The 14,943-nt window shown below is 44.4% G+C and overlaps 1 protein-coding gene across 1 annotated transcript; it reads left to right on the top strand.

Annotated features, from left to right (window-relative positions):
* Positions 1-2,642: 2,642 nt before the first annotated feature.
* On the top strand, positions 2,643-6,783 carry OTOR (otoraplin). The gene is made up of 4 exons (XM_053384049.1): positions 2,643-2,932; positions 3,530-3,669; positions 5,274-5,384; positions 6,596-6,783. The coding sequence occupies exons 1-4, from the start codon at positions 2,806-2,808 to the stop codon at positions 6,617-6,619; spliced, it is 402 nt and encodes a 133-aa protein (XP_053240024.1). The 5' UTR covers positions 2,643-2,805; the 3' UTR covers positions 6,620-6,783.
* The last annotated feature ends 8,160 nt before the right edge of the window (positions 6,784-14,943 follow it).

Below are 14,943 nucleotides of genomic sequence, written 5' to 3'. Positions count from 1 at the left end.
AACGTCCGAGTTCCAGGGCGTTCAACAACCAAGGTATGACTGCATCCAAAATTGGACCAGTATTTTACCATAAAGATGTAAATAAGGAAATACATTCATCAGTAGTCACTGACTTCAGTAGTCTTAGCATCACTATTGGGGAAGGGGGTATCTCCCAGGTGATTTGCAGGTGTCCATATGTATACAGTGTCCACCTGAAATATGCAGTTGGTAACACTAAGCCCCTGCAGTAATAGGGAGCTGCTATCCAGATGTTTCCCCAGAATCTGAACAAGCCACACGGTGAACTGAATGTGAGCATGATAGTTTCATTTTAAATGAACCCATTATCTGCAGAATGTAATATAAGAAGTCTACATAGCAGGGGGGTGTCAAACGGGTTTGAATGCTAAACTCCCTATTCAATAATATGGTCACTGAAATACTGATTCTGTCTGAATTCAGCGCCATTGATGCTCCAAAGCATTGTGCTTGTATTCGTCACCCAGCTTTTAATTTAGAGTGACCCTGGGTGGGTGGGGTCAGTGGAAACTCTAGGCTTATACTAAGCACATCTGGTTCTTATCCTTGAATATAGTTAAATAACGTGTAGAATGGGTGTTGGTCATTACGAGCTCCCCTAAATTCAGGGAAGGGCTGCTTTTCTGTTCTGCCACCTACTTCTTAGCCAGGTCCACCTGCAACTCCAGATGTCCCCGGGAAGCCCTTTGTACGATAACATTTACTGCCAAGGAGCAGAAGTTTGCCATAAACTCGTAAAGAAATAATCACATACCTGTATCCCACTCTTCTACATTTGTAATCTGAGCAGATGACAACACAAAACAGAAACAAAACACACTTGAACCAAACAAATAGAAGGCAGCAATTCATGACATGCGATGCAGTTAAGGTCAAGCCAGAGGCAACAGCAGATTTAAACATTAAAAGCCTATAGAAAGAAGATATACTTTCAGATACTGTTGAAAGGAGAGGAGGCTTGATGCAACACGACAGTAAGGGTCTTCCGGGACCATTCAATACATTACACCTTTTTGCAGATTCATTACAAACTGATTTGGGGGCCAATGTTGGCTGAAAAGAGATATGAGACTTTCTGGAAAGGATTTTGATTCATTTTGTTTGTTTTCATAATTCATACCCCACTGAATGTCTCAGTTTCTAAATGGAGGTGGCTCTTGCTTGTCAGAAAAGGTAAAGGTACCCCTGATGGTTAGGTCCAGTTGTGGACGACTCTGGGGTTGTGGCGCTCTTCTCTCTGTATAGGCTGAGGTAGCCGCCGTTTGTCCGCAGACAGCTTCCGGATCATGTGGCCAGCATGACCATGCTGCTTCTGGAGAACAGTGCATGGAAACGCTGTTTACCTTCCCGCCGAAGTGGTACCTATTTATCTACTTGCACTTTTGACGTGCTTTCGAACTGCTAGGTGGGCAGGAGCTGGGACCGAACAACGGAAGTTCACCCCATCGCTGGGATTCGAACCGCCAACCTTCTGATCGGCAAGTCCTAGGCTCTGTGGTTTAGACCACAGCGCCACCCGCGTCCCTTCTGCTTGTCAGAAAAAGTGGAATAAATTCCTACTTCTCCTTTCAGCCCTTATGTCCTGCCTTCCTTGCTGTTCTGGAGGGTCATGAAACCAGCCACAATAGGATGTGATAATTTGTAATGGCCTTACGTTTGACACTCACATACCATATAGTAGCTCAGTCATCTATATTCTTCAGGTGCTTTGTGAGGCCATACGTTGCTGCAAACTTCAAATATAACCCTTTGAGATAGCAACTGGCTCATGGAATGGGGATCAAAAGCAAGCATCTACATATAAACCCACAACTTGATGACTGAAATTGCATCCCACTCCTATGAGCTGCATTACTGCCGATGTGGCTCATAAGCTCCTTTTCCCCCCCAATTTTTTTTATTGGTTTTCACAAAATTATAAACAAACAACACATAAAACAAACAAACACAAATCATAACCTTATTAGAAATTACACTTATTAACATTGTTAAGTGACTTCCTCGCTTCCTCTTGGTTGAATTTCAATGCATATCCTTTTAATGGTTTTCCAAATCACAGTTCTTATAAAGTTAACATCCTTAGATCTTTTCATTTTTAAATTAAACATATAAATTCATCACTTAACTTTTATAAAATCCTAAGGCAATTAGGTATCTGCAAGCTGTTTCCAATTAATTTAACTTGACATATTTAACTAATCATTAAATTTAGTCCATTCTTCCTGATACTCCTCCTCCTTCTGGTCGCGGACTCTTCAGGTTAGGTTGGCTAGGTCCGAAAAATCCATCATCTGTGGCTCATAAGCTCCTGGTGGGGGAAGATGGCTTGTCTCTTTGCACTGGAATCGGTCTGGTTTTTGTTGGCAAAGTTCCTCTGGCACTTCCTCCCCAGCCCATGGCCAACATACGATTCTTTGTGTTTCTGCTACACTTTAAACCAGCCCATAAGATTGGAAACCTGTATAATTAATGGGGATCTGTTGTTTTTCATCCTTGCACAAAATCTGCTGAATGTGATGTTGAGCTTGACTTAACTGCAGCAAGAGGCAGGCATTTAAAAACACCTGGCAAATAAAGCAAAAGGGTCCCCCTGAAGTTTTCCCTGCTCTTTAAAAGCGATGGAATGTTGCCCTCACAACTTCCTATTGGTCAGAGAGCTTCTCATCCCCACCCTCCAAAATTGCATCTTAATGGTTTTTTTTATACATATATAATAGAGAGCTGTTCCTTAACCTGTTCCTTTTATGTAAGGGAGTGAGAGCGAGGTGCCTGGGAGAGAAGAAAATGCCTCACACTGTTAGCATGCTGCTGTTTCTGCTGTTTCTTGGATTCACTTTCCCGATGGTCGCGAAGGGAATTTTTATGGACAAGCTGGCAAGCAAGAAGCTGTGTGCCGATCAGGAGTGCTTATGTAAGTCACCCGTTTGTGAAACTGTGTGCTGAAAATGTGAACTCTTGCATGAATGAATCCCTCTGTGGTTTGCCATATCCCAGGCATAACTTTAAATTTATGGATATATTTTTCATAAATATATATTGGTGTAGCGGTTAGGGTAGGACTGGGATTTGAAGACCAGAGTTCAGACGCTTCAGGTTACAGACTCTGCTAATCCAGAAATAGTACCTCGGGTTAAGAACTTTACTTCAGGATGAGAACAGAAATCGTGCAGCGGCAGCGCAGCGGCAGCGGGAGGCCCCGTTAGCTAAAGTGATACTTCAGGTTAAGAACAGTTTCAGGTTAAGAATGGACCTCCAGGACGAATTAAGCTCTTAACCTGAGGTACCACTGTACACCACCTTGAGCTCCCTGGTGGAAAAGAGTGGTATATAAATGTCAAAACAAAACAAAATGTAGATAGCTTTTGCAGACTTCCCAGGAGATGAACTGTGAATGTGGAAAGGGATGCTTCTATGATTGCCTTTGCAAAATTAACGAGGATTTCCTCTTCTTACCACCCAGCCCTTTAATTCTGTATAAAATCTTACTGGTGTTTTTTTCCACCCCCAGATGCCATCTCCCTGGCAAGGGCGGAAGACGATTACAACGCGCCAGACTGCCGATTTATTAACGTCAGAAAAGGGCAACTGATCTATGTTTACTCAAAGCTAGTGCCAGAAAGAGGAGCTGGAGAATTCTGGGCTGGGAGTGTAAGGACCTTCCCTATGTTAAATCTTATCCTATGTCTGCATGGCTATTTACTCCCCAGTATCCACAGTTTTTAGAGAAACACCTGCCCCACCTCTCCTTGGACAGGGCAAGGCGATATCCTCACAAGCTCACCTGTATGTCCAGAAGCATCTGTTGCCTTCCCTCGCTCAGCACTTCATGGGGAGGGAGGTTAAAAAACACTCAGTCTTCTTAAAAGAGAGAGAGAGAGAGAGAGAGAGAGAGAGAGAGAGAGAGAGAGAGAGAGAGAGATTTGTGCCAAAGTAAAAATAAGAAGGGTTGGGGAAGGTCTCTAAAGTGGACTGAAGAAATACCTTATGAAAACTTTAAAAATACATTTATATGTCACATGTATGCTTCACCTTTCTTTTGTTTTGGAATTCAAAGCAAGCATACAAAGGGGGATTGGATTCACAGCTGCCTGGCTTGAGAGGAAAGACATTTTCACTCTCAGAAGATGGCACTTTTGGGAATATTGTCCCGTATCGTCCCTTGCCTCATTCCAAAGGCTTTCCTTGATCCTCAAGTGGGGGGTGTGTGTTTTCTAGGGAGACTGTAGTGAGGAGGGGAGAGAGTAGGGAAAACTTTGCAGGAACAGTGTTTGGCAGTGCTGCTTGGGGGGCAGTTTTCAAGCACTCAGGTATTAGCCAGGCCTGGACTTTGTCTTCAGCAAAGGTCCACCCCACCCCACACCCCCGCCCGCCACGCCTTCAAGCTATTCTTTGGGTCTGTGCTATGTATGTTAGACCTGCTTTTGCACAAAGCCACTAGGTTCTAGTGAAACACTGGAATATTTCCAGTATTTATTGAAATGTCCAGGGCAAGGCCAGTGTCAGTGCACATTACCATGACAGCTGAGCCTCCCTCAAAAAACTGTTTGGCATTCAAAGTGAGACCAGTTTGATGAGTCCAAAAAAATGGCCTCTGCTGCTGGGCTTTTTAAAATTTTTAGTCTGAACTCTCTGGAACTGAATTCTGGCACCTCTCAGGTGGGTGCCATTGCCATTATAAGAGATCAAGGGAGGCGTTCTTGGTGAGTTCTGGCATCTCTCTCCCCTCCCCCCTGAAAAAATAGCGCTGTCTTGATGTATTGTCATTCTGGAGCATTGTGGGAAATTTAACTCATGGCTAGACCCAGCTACGGAGCACTACTTCAAAATGCCTCAGCACCAGTTAATCCACCAGGCTCCATTGTCAACAGAATGGGACCCACCAGAGCACCTCTTGTCCAGAAACCCTTTGAAATGGAGTTGGGTATTGTCCAGGGAAAACCTTTTCAAGAAATCCCAGTTTAAGGAAATAAGGATTTTAAGAATATGATTAATCAAGTCTACAGAAGAGGAATTAAAATCTGTATGATCTCACATTTTTCTTGGTCTCATTCTTGGAAATGCAATTACTTATATGTGCCTTTTGGTAAACAACAAGAACAAATCTGTTTTGTTAGTACCTTATGCTGACCGAAATAATCTCAAAGAGTGTACAGGGCGACTGGGGTAGCCCATGCTTCCAAGAGAGCAGCGAATTCATTTACTCTGAAGAATGGCTGCGCTTAACTCCAGGATTGTTTGATCTAACCCGTAAGGTTTATGCAGAGCAGTACGAGGACCAGATGGGCACTGTTGGATATTTCCCCAGGAATTTAGTCACAGAGCAGCACATCTATCAGGAAGCAAACGAGACAGTTTCCACGAAGGTAAGAAATGAGCGAGCTATGCAAATGTTGCTACACAAATGCTTTGATGGTTTGTGGCCCAAGCTTCTGCAGTGGCTGAATATTGGTGACCTCATACCTTCTGCTAAGGTAACTGAGTGGAAATCTTGCATCCTTGAAATTACCGAATGAGATTCTGCAAGATGTTTCTTATTGATTTGGTTCTGGCCTCGTGTACACTGAGAACAACACTCCTCTGGGCACAAGGTATGCTCTGTGCTTGTTTGGTGAGACTGCTTCCAATTGCTTTTTCCTGATTGCGCTGTGTTTTACAGTCTCACCTTCTGAGTTATTGGTTTCCTTCACAGAGGGACATTGACTTTGCTTGTTTGTTTTTCTCCTTATTTGAGTTCTGAAAGCACTACAAGTTTCTTTCCTAAACGTAACTTTGGCTTAGTTCTCACTGAGGTGGCAAACCAGCCACCTGGGCTCTACGCAGGCACTATTCTAGAGGCCTTCTCATTGGGGAAGGTGAAGATGGAGATGTTCTTCAACTACCTTGACTTCAGGTTTTAAGGGGGAACCCAGCTCCTGTCATGGAGAATACAGCATCAGAGGCTTTTTGTGGGGCGAAGAGGCAGGAAACGCAACAAAATCCTAAAAGCTGCCAAAACAGCCTCCATCCCTGAGGCTACTGCAGCTTGTGCTAACCAAATACAGAAGTGAGACTGGGTCTTAGTATTTCCTGAAATGCAACATTGCTCTTGTATGCAACTTTGCAAGAAACATGGGACATTTGCTTTTCAAAAAGCCAAGTCAGAGGTGGCCCTAGAAGACACTGGGGACTCAGCTATACAGCTGCAAATATAATGTTTTAAGTGCATTTTAAGTGTGGCTCTAGATGTGTGGCACTAAATATGACACTAGATGGGGCTGATGAGCTAATGGCAAATCCCATATATATATTATGTTTTTTAAAAAAGCATTTTCACAGTGTTTATATCTGTGTAGATCCACTCTGGATTGAATCTAGTCAGTCATGCTTGGAGGAGAGCCGCTGAAGTAACTTAAGAACTCTTGAGTTCAGTTGGGCCTCAACAAGGAGCGTGGCTGTCTGGACCCAACGCATCATGTTTTCAAAGCAACTGATTTTCCACAACTCCCTTTGTTCAGAATTGGCTCTAATTGCTTACTGTGTTTAAAAACTATAACAGTGAACCCAAACAACAACAACAACATGTTCTCTTTCTCAGGCCATCGATTTCTTCTGTGAATAGAAGTCTGTAAAGTGGTCAACCAGGACAGTTAAAGAAAGGAAGTACAGAAGCGCTGAGCAAAAGAAGATCTTCCGCCTTTCCTGTTGTAGATTTTAGGGAAAAACAGAAAGTCTCTTTTTCCTAAACACCTTTTTTCCAATAGAAAGGGTAGAAAAACACATCAATAGGACTAATATGTAATTTTGATTTTAACCAATGCCCCAAACTGCTATTGTCTTTTAAATGACAGTATTCTCTTTGTTACTTTTCAGAGCAATAAATGCTAAATATTATAGGCAGGTGCCTACCATTTGTGCTTCGTCCATTTGCCTGAGCCTGTTGTTTCCTCTAATGCCATGGTTCCCAGTGTGGGGCACATGCAATTTGATTTTTGAGAGTTTGAGGTTATCAAGGATACATTGTTTAAGGGGGGTTTTTGCCGTTCGGGGGGACGTGGGTGGCGCTGTGGTTTAAACCACAGAGGCTAGCACTTGCCGATCAGAAGGTCGGCGGTTCAAATCCCCGTGACGGTCGGTCCCTGCTCCTGCCAACCTAGCAGTTCGAAAGCACGTCAAAGTGCAAGTAGGTAAATAGGTACCGCTCCGGTGGGAAGGTAAACAGCATTTCCGTGCGCTGCTCTGGTTCGCCAGAAGCGGCTTAGTCATGCTGGCCACATGACTCGGAAGCTGTATGCTGGCTCCCTCGGCCAATGAAGAGAGATGAGCGCCGCAACCCCAGAGTCGGCCACGACTGGACCTAATGGTCAGGGGTCCCTTTACCCTTGCAGTGTGGAAGGCAGCAGGACATACATTCATTTTTCATTCCCTCATATGCTTCTGTCTTGTGCTGACAACAGCTATGGGCTGCATTGGATTGCTTTACCTGTCAGTTTGATGGGCAAGCGAGCTCATGCATAAGTGTGTAAGGAATAAGCATGCGTTGGCCCAGATTGCGCCATGTGAATCTTGGATTTTGTTTTACAATTGGTGCAGTTCTGATCTATTCAAGCTATCCATGCCTAGGCTGTGCTCCCCAGACACAGATGTCTAGAGTGTCGATAGCAGGGCAGCAACATGTAAGTATTCAGAAGTAAAGGTAAAAAAACAAGAACAGGTAAAGGACCCCTGGACGGTTAAGTCCAGTCAAAGGCGACGATGGGGTTGCGGCGCTCATTTTGCTTTTCAGGCCGAGGGAACCGACGTTTGTCCACAGACAGCTTTCCGGGTCATCTGGCCAGCATGACTAAACTGCTTCTGGTGCAACGTGACACTGTGACAGAAACCAGAGCGCACGGAAATGCTGTTTACCTTCCCGCTGCAGTGGTACCTATTTATCTACTTGCATGCTTTCGAACAGCTAGGTTAGCAGGAGCTGGGACAGAGCAAAGGGACCTCATCCCGTCGCGAGGATTCAAACCACAATGGATGTGGGTGGCGCTGTGGTCTAAACCACTGAGCCTCTTGGTCTTGCTGATCAGAAGGTCAGCGGCTTGAATCCCCGCATTTCTAGTTCTTGTACTCCTTCCCCAAGATCTGCAGCAGCCTCTGCTTCTCTTCTGTTGGAAAACTCATTCCTCCCTTTTGCTATGTGCAACTGGCTCTACATCCTGCATTTTTCTCTGTTGCATCCTGATGAGTCTTTGACCAAGGCAGGTGAGGAGTTCCCCTTTGTAGATTTCATACACGGGTCTTCAGTAGGTTTATGCTGACCTCCAGTGGTTGTATTACACTTTAGATTTTAATTGCCTATGTATATAATTCACTGCTCTCTTCTCAACCTAGGCCTCTTTTCTGCTCCTGTGTGCTGAGGATATGGCCCTTTGGTGGAGCAAGGCAAACCAATGAGCTGCATTTTTTTATTTTTGGGGCGTTAAATAATTTTTATTAATTTTCAATTACAAAAATCCAATATGCGCCAAGTTATATTAATACCAAATAACAATACCAATTCAGATACAAATCAAATTACATATTAATTATAAAGTTTGTATGGCTTCCCGCGTGCTGTACTTCAGGGTCTGATTCCCTTTAATTCTGACTCCTGACTATTGCTCAAACCAAATACAATCCATTCTGGATAAAATCCCTTATACCACAGCTACAGTAATTAACTTCAATTCGCATTAACACATATAGTAATTTGTAAATTCGCAAATGAAGTTCTCCTTTCTTTTTCCTGTGTGAGGTTTTAATTTCCATCCATTGCTGCTTTATTCCTTTATCAAATATTATGTCCATATTAATTATTCCTGATCTCCTTTGTTGACTCAGAGTAACTTTGGAGAAGTCTTTCTCTTTGTTTTCAACTTTTCTGATGCAGCTGTAAAATTCCACTTTCGATTTCAAACAGTCACCCAACGTCCTGCCAAAGCCCTGTCAATTTAGGTGCCACCAGAGGCATTATAAAGGGGCAGATAATATGAGTCGGTGGTGCATTTTGGTTCTGAAAGCAGCTCTTCCTATTCCTCTCTGCGGGTTACTGCAAGCAGCTTGCCATGCCATCTGCTTTAATAAAAGCCACGGGGTCTATATTGTTTGGTTGCTCATGTGCCAGAGAGTAGATTTTTCAAATTAAAACCCTCCAGGAAAGATAAACCACAATCCTACACATGTCCCCCCCCCCCCCCGAAGCAAATCCCCACTATGTTCAGCGGTGCTTATTCCCAAATAACTCTGCTTTGGTTAGTAGCCGTAGGCTTTTTAGATCCCTGAGTATCAAAGAATCATAATGAATAAGTCTTTCATGCTCACCAATTTCTTTGAACTTCAGTATGAATATAAAGGTAACTAAGAAATGGGGGGTCGAGGGACGCAGGTGGCGCTGTGGGTTAAACCACAGAGCCTAGGACTCGCTGATCAGAAGGTCGGCAGTTTGAATCCCTGCGACGGGGTGAGCTCTTGTTGCTTGGTCCCTGCTCCTGCCAACCTAGCAGTTCAAAAGCACGTCAGAGTGCAAGTAGATAAATAGGTACCGCTGCGGTGGGAAGGTAAACGGCGTTTCCGTGCACTGCTCTGGTTCGCCAGAAGCGGCTTAGTCATGCTGGCCACATGACCCGGAAGCTGTATGCCGGCTACCTCGGGCAGTTAAGCAAGATGAGCGCCGCAACCCCAGAGTAGGCCACAACTGGACCTAATGGCAAGGGGTCCCTTTACCTTTACCTTTTTAAGGCATGGGGGTCATTTCTGAGGTTTGCAAAATATATGCATGGTGTGGTTTCCCCCTCCCACTTATAATATTAGATCCCAGGGTCACTCTGTCAAACTGAACGGCTGTAGATTGTAGGCAGAAAACATTGTCTGAACTTGGGATTTCAGTAGGATATTATGGTGTAGCACCCTGCTTGTGGTTAACGCTTAGCTGGAATGAAATATTCAACGCAGCAATAGAGAAATTAAAATAATAATTTATTTGTCAGACAAATAAATGATAGGCACAGTGGTATATGGTTACCAAAAGCTCTGCCCCCTCCAGCCCTGATGGCCAGCACTTATATTCCCTCAGCTCAGCCCCCTTGCTCCTCCTTTGGCTGCCTCTGTCCAATCAGCCTGGTTGAAATTCCTATTGGCTGTTTGCTAGAACCAATCATAAAAGATACACCCATTTCCTATTACCTTTTATGGGAGACAAAGAGCTATATTTCCTTCTATCTATAAATGGCAAGCAAGTAGCCATATATCTTACATTTGCCTCAACAAGGCACCTTAATTAACATTTCACCTTTTGCCCTTCTTGCCCTATTGCCCTCCAAAACAGATGGTTAAAACAGATGCTCATTTGTCTTAAACAGAGATCAGAGATCTTGGGTTCACATTCTCACACACCATCAATGAAATAAGAATCTAACATTTCTTACTTTCTAAATCCTTTGCATAATTACATTTAAGCCAATATATTTCATACATAACATATATTTTTAGACGAAAAGGCCTTTTCAAAGTAAGAAGGAACTTAATAAAAACAGTTTTGAAAGCAACCCCTTAGATCTACACCCCCCTTTCGAGCCAGCTGCTGTTTCTAAAAACTCTTTGCCCTTTAACCTTAGGAAATGTGGCTCAAATCTCTAATGGGAGACACATGGTATTATATTCTGTTAAACAATGAATCCTACTATTTACCAACTCTTAATTAGTGCTTTTGCAGCTTGATTGTATTCTGTAGGGTCAGTAACCTAGTAACCTTTGCTCCCAGCCTGTAATTCCCTTTTTACAACTTTGAGAATTTTGGCTCCTGCTATAAATAAATCAGGGGGGCCTTTGTCCAGAAGGATAAACAACTGCCAGCCGCTTTTCTGCCTGGCATGAGAGATACAACCATTTGCAAATATATCTTTTTAAGCTTAATTTAAAATACAGATCTTGATCAGATGCCTCATAATACAGATCTTGATCAGATGCCTCAATGGGACAGGCACTGATTGGTAATGAAGCTGTGTGACCTCCCCCAAACTTTTACAGGGGCAAATAATATTGAAAGCAGGATTGTGCATGTGACTATCCTGATAGCATCATGAGCCCAAATCTCTTTCTCTCCTTCTCCCTCTCCCCCACCCACCCGAGCAATACTAGTATAGGAACACCAGACTACTTCACAAGGCTGATGTAACATGTGCTTTCCGTTTAGTCCACATTTTTAGGAGAAAGAGAGCATGCTCATGTTCTCCTTAATTTTTCTAAAGAATATTTTTATTGGTTTTCTATGCTAACAGAGAAAAATATTCAGATAGAGAAAAGAAAGAGTAATACAATCTCTTCAAGTAAGCATACCATAGGCCTCTTTCTGGATCAGATTATTCTCCAACTATTCCAGAGTTCTTTGCAAGAAACCCAGTAACCCAACAGCTGTCACAAAAGCCCCTTAGAGCTGCCCAGAAGCTTGCTGGTCGGCTGCAATCTTATCATTTGCTCTCCCCTGCATTGTTAAGGGATATGTGATCCAGTAAGGCAGAGATTAATGCAGCACTAAAAACTGCCAGATAGGCTGTCATGTTACATTCACACCTACTTGGTTACCAGCAGGACTGGGTACAGCTCTGTCACGTGTGATCATGATTTTGGAAAACAACCACCGTTTTGGGCTTAGGTTGGCTTCATGCATCCTTTCACCTCTAGAGGTCCTCCTAGCTTCATTTCAGTCAAAAAGCTACAAAACAGAACAGCAGGGTTTTTAAAGAAAAAGAAACAAATATGAGGCCTGGTGAGGGTTTTTGGGCGTCTTAATGCTGTGGGTTCTCCGTCTTTCCAGTAGGGCACATTCTCCTTCCCCCAGCAGTTCTGCCACACACCCCATGCTGCCATGGTGCTTACGTTTCGTATGGAAAATAAGACCAAGATGCCACAAAGGATGCTGTCACTAGGTGCTGTTGTTTTGACCTAAAACCATCCTTTAGCTGAGGAGCAACACCAAAGGGCAGAAGAACGTGGTCAGTGGGAACAGAGTGCTTAATGATATTTAAGGGAGCGGATGGCGCTGTGGTCTAAACCACTGAGCCTCTTGGGCTTGCCTATAGGAAAGTCAGTAATTCGAATCCGTGTGGTGGGGTGAGATCCCGTTGCTCTGTCCCAGCTCCTGCCAACCTAGCAGTTCAAAAGCAGTGCAAGCAGATAAACAGGTACCGCTGCGGCGGGAAGGTGAACAGCATTTCCATGCGCTCTGGTTTCCCTCACGGCGTTCTGTTCGCTAGAAGTGGTTTAATCATGCTGGCCACATGACCTGGAAAACTGTCTGTGGACAAATGCCGGCTCCCTTGTCCTGTAAGCGAGATGAACGCTGCACCCCATAGTCAAGTTTGACTGGAGTAATCCGTCCAGGAGTCCTTTACCTTTTTTTTTTACCTTTGATGATATTTGTCCTATTTAGTTTAGGGTTGCCATACGTCTGGGTTTCCCCAGGCATGCTCTCTTTCTTAGGGCCAGCATGCCCATCCAGGTGGATTTTTGCATTTGATGTGAAGTGTCTTGGGTTGGGGTTTTTAATTTTATTTATTTATTTTGGAGCGCACGCTAGGCCTTGCACAGTTTCTGGTGTGACCTGGCATGATCTTCCCGGGGCTGCTCATTCTCGCATTGTCTGGAGAGATGCAGTATCTCTTGAGCAGGGGGCCAAAGACAGCAAAGAGAGGAGAGGGAAGGGGGGCGAGCAGGTGGGCAAGGAAGGGGTCAGTGGCAGGAGGGGTGGAGAGCAATGGAGATGCGGGAGCGGGTGCCCCCGAATGTGTCTGGGTTTTTGCTCTTTGGAATATGGCAACCCTGACCATTAGCTCCAGTCGTGGCCAACTGTGGGGTTGCGGCGCTCATCTTGCTTTACTGGCCGAGGGAGTCGGCATACAGCTTCCGGGTCATGTGGCCAGCATGACTAAGCCGCTTCTGGCAAACCAGAGCAGCGCACAAAATGCCGTTTCCCTTCCCGCCGGAGCAGTACCTATTTATCTACTAGCACTTTGACGTGCTTTCGAACTGCTAGGTTGGCAGGAGCAGGGACCAAGCAACGGGAGCTCACCCCGTCGCGGGGATTCGAACAGCCAACCTTCTGATTGGCAAGTCCTAGGCTCAGTGGTCCCACAGCACTGCCCGCGTCCCACAGCGCCACCCGCATCCCAAATTCAGGGCAAAATGGGCAAAACTAAAGCAAGCAGATAACTCCCCAAGGACCTATTGTTCTAAAACTTAGCTGACACGTTCCTATGTTCCTGGTGAGTTTGGCTAGCCTTCAAGTCAGTGACCGCTTATATGCAACTTAAAAAGAAGAAGTGGAAACACGCTGCCAGAAAGAGGTTTGCGTACAATCTGCACGTGCTGATTTGCATGTGTAGATGAAAAATCAGAAAGTATAGGTATAATCTAAGCAGACATGCCATGCAGCTCTCATCATGGTGGGGAAAACGCTGACCAGATGAGCCATGCAGCTGAGCAGGCTACTTTCTAACTGCTGACTTTTCATGGGTGTGTTCAAAGCCCCAGACTTTCCTTCTTAGTGTTCTTCATCTTTAATCAGACAGCCCTTCAAAGAGAGGACTGTGTTTTGTAAAGTAGGACAAATGGCCACCTAAAATTTGTTAGAAATGTAAGGTTATTCCCCTATGGCAAAGCTGAGGTCCAAGCAACACAGGCCATGTTTTTGTTTTTGTTTTGGATCCATACAATTCAAATCGTAATATGATAATATACAATACAAGAAACAAAAGAAGCTATAGAAATGCAATTAGAAATTAACTTTTCCATTTAACGTGGGAATGCTACAGACCACATGAATGAAGGGTGTGCATGGACCACAGTTTCAGAACTCCTGATGTATATTCAACCCTACTAAAGAGATACTAAAGGTAAAGGGACCCCTGACCATTAGGTCCAGTCGTGGCCGACTCTGGGGTTGCGGCGCTCATCTCGCTTTATTGGCTGAGGGAGCTGGCGTACAGCTTCCGGGTCATGTGGCCAGCATGACTAAGCCGCTTCTGGCAAACCAGAGCAGCGCACGGAAACGCCGTTCACCTTCCCACTGGAGTGGTACCTATTTATCTACTTGCACTTTGAGGTGCTTTCGAACTGCTAGGTTGGCAGGAGCAGGGACCAAGCAACGGGAGCTCACCCCGTCGCGGGGATTCGAACCACCGACCTTCTGATCAGCAAGTCCTAGGCTCTGTGGTTTTAACCCACAGCGCCACCCGTGTCCCTACTAAAGAGATAGCAGTTCTAAAATAAAGATTTGGCACTGATAGTAGTGAGGATCACAGTCTTTTCAGCTACATACTAATAGTTCAGATGTTGGAGAGAGTTTCTTTATGTTCAGCTCTTTTTACCGCTGACCTGGTTTCTTCCACTTTCTGCTAGACTTCCTCTGCTGGCCTCGGCTGCTTTCTCTGGCAAGACTGGTTGCTTTACTTTTTGGAAATTTCTCTTGGCATTCAGTTCTCACTTGCCATGTGCTCGCTGTCATCTTATTAAGGCTAACCTAATCTTTAGGATTCCCTTGAGATATTTCATTAGAAGTAACTCAGGGCAGCTTATTCCATCTGGTCTGTTCAAAATAACCAATCCTTTGACACAGGCCCATCAGATCCAATTACTCATAAAGAAAAGAACTGTTGCAGGACCCTGTGCGATAGGATGAGATGAGTAAACCTGGCACAACTTTCTTTGTATAGTCCTTATTGGGAATGTGTTCCATTTGAGGATAAACACACAAGACTGGCTCTTTCCAGATTCATCTTGGGACAAGGGAGTTGGGGCAACTGGTATTCTCAAACTTGAAAAGCAATAGACAGGAACATAGGAAGCTACCTTATACTGAATCAGACCCCTGGTCCATCCAGGTCAGTACTGTCTACACTGGATAGTAGCAGTTCTCCAGGG

Source organism: Podarcis raffonei, chromosome 3, assembly GCF_027172205.1.
Source record: "Podarcis raffonei isolate rPodRaf1 chromosome 3, rPodRaf1.pri, whole genome shotgun sequence".
NCBI lineage: Eukaryota > Metazoa > Chordata > Lepidosauria > Squamata > Lacertidae > Podarcis > Podarcis raffonei.
The sequence above is the reverse complement of the archived record's forward strand: the minus strand, read 5'-3'. Positions and strand labels throughout refer to the sequence as shown.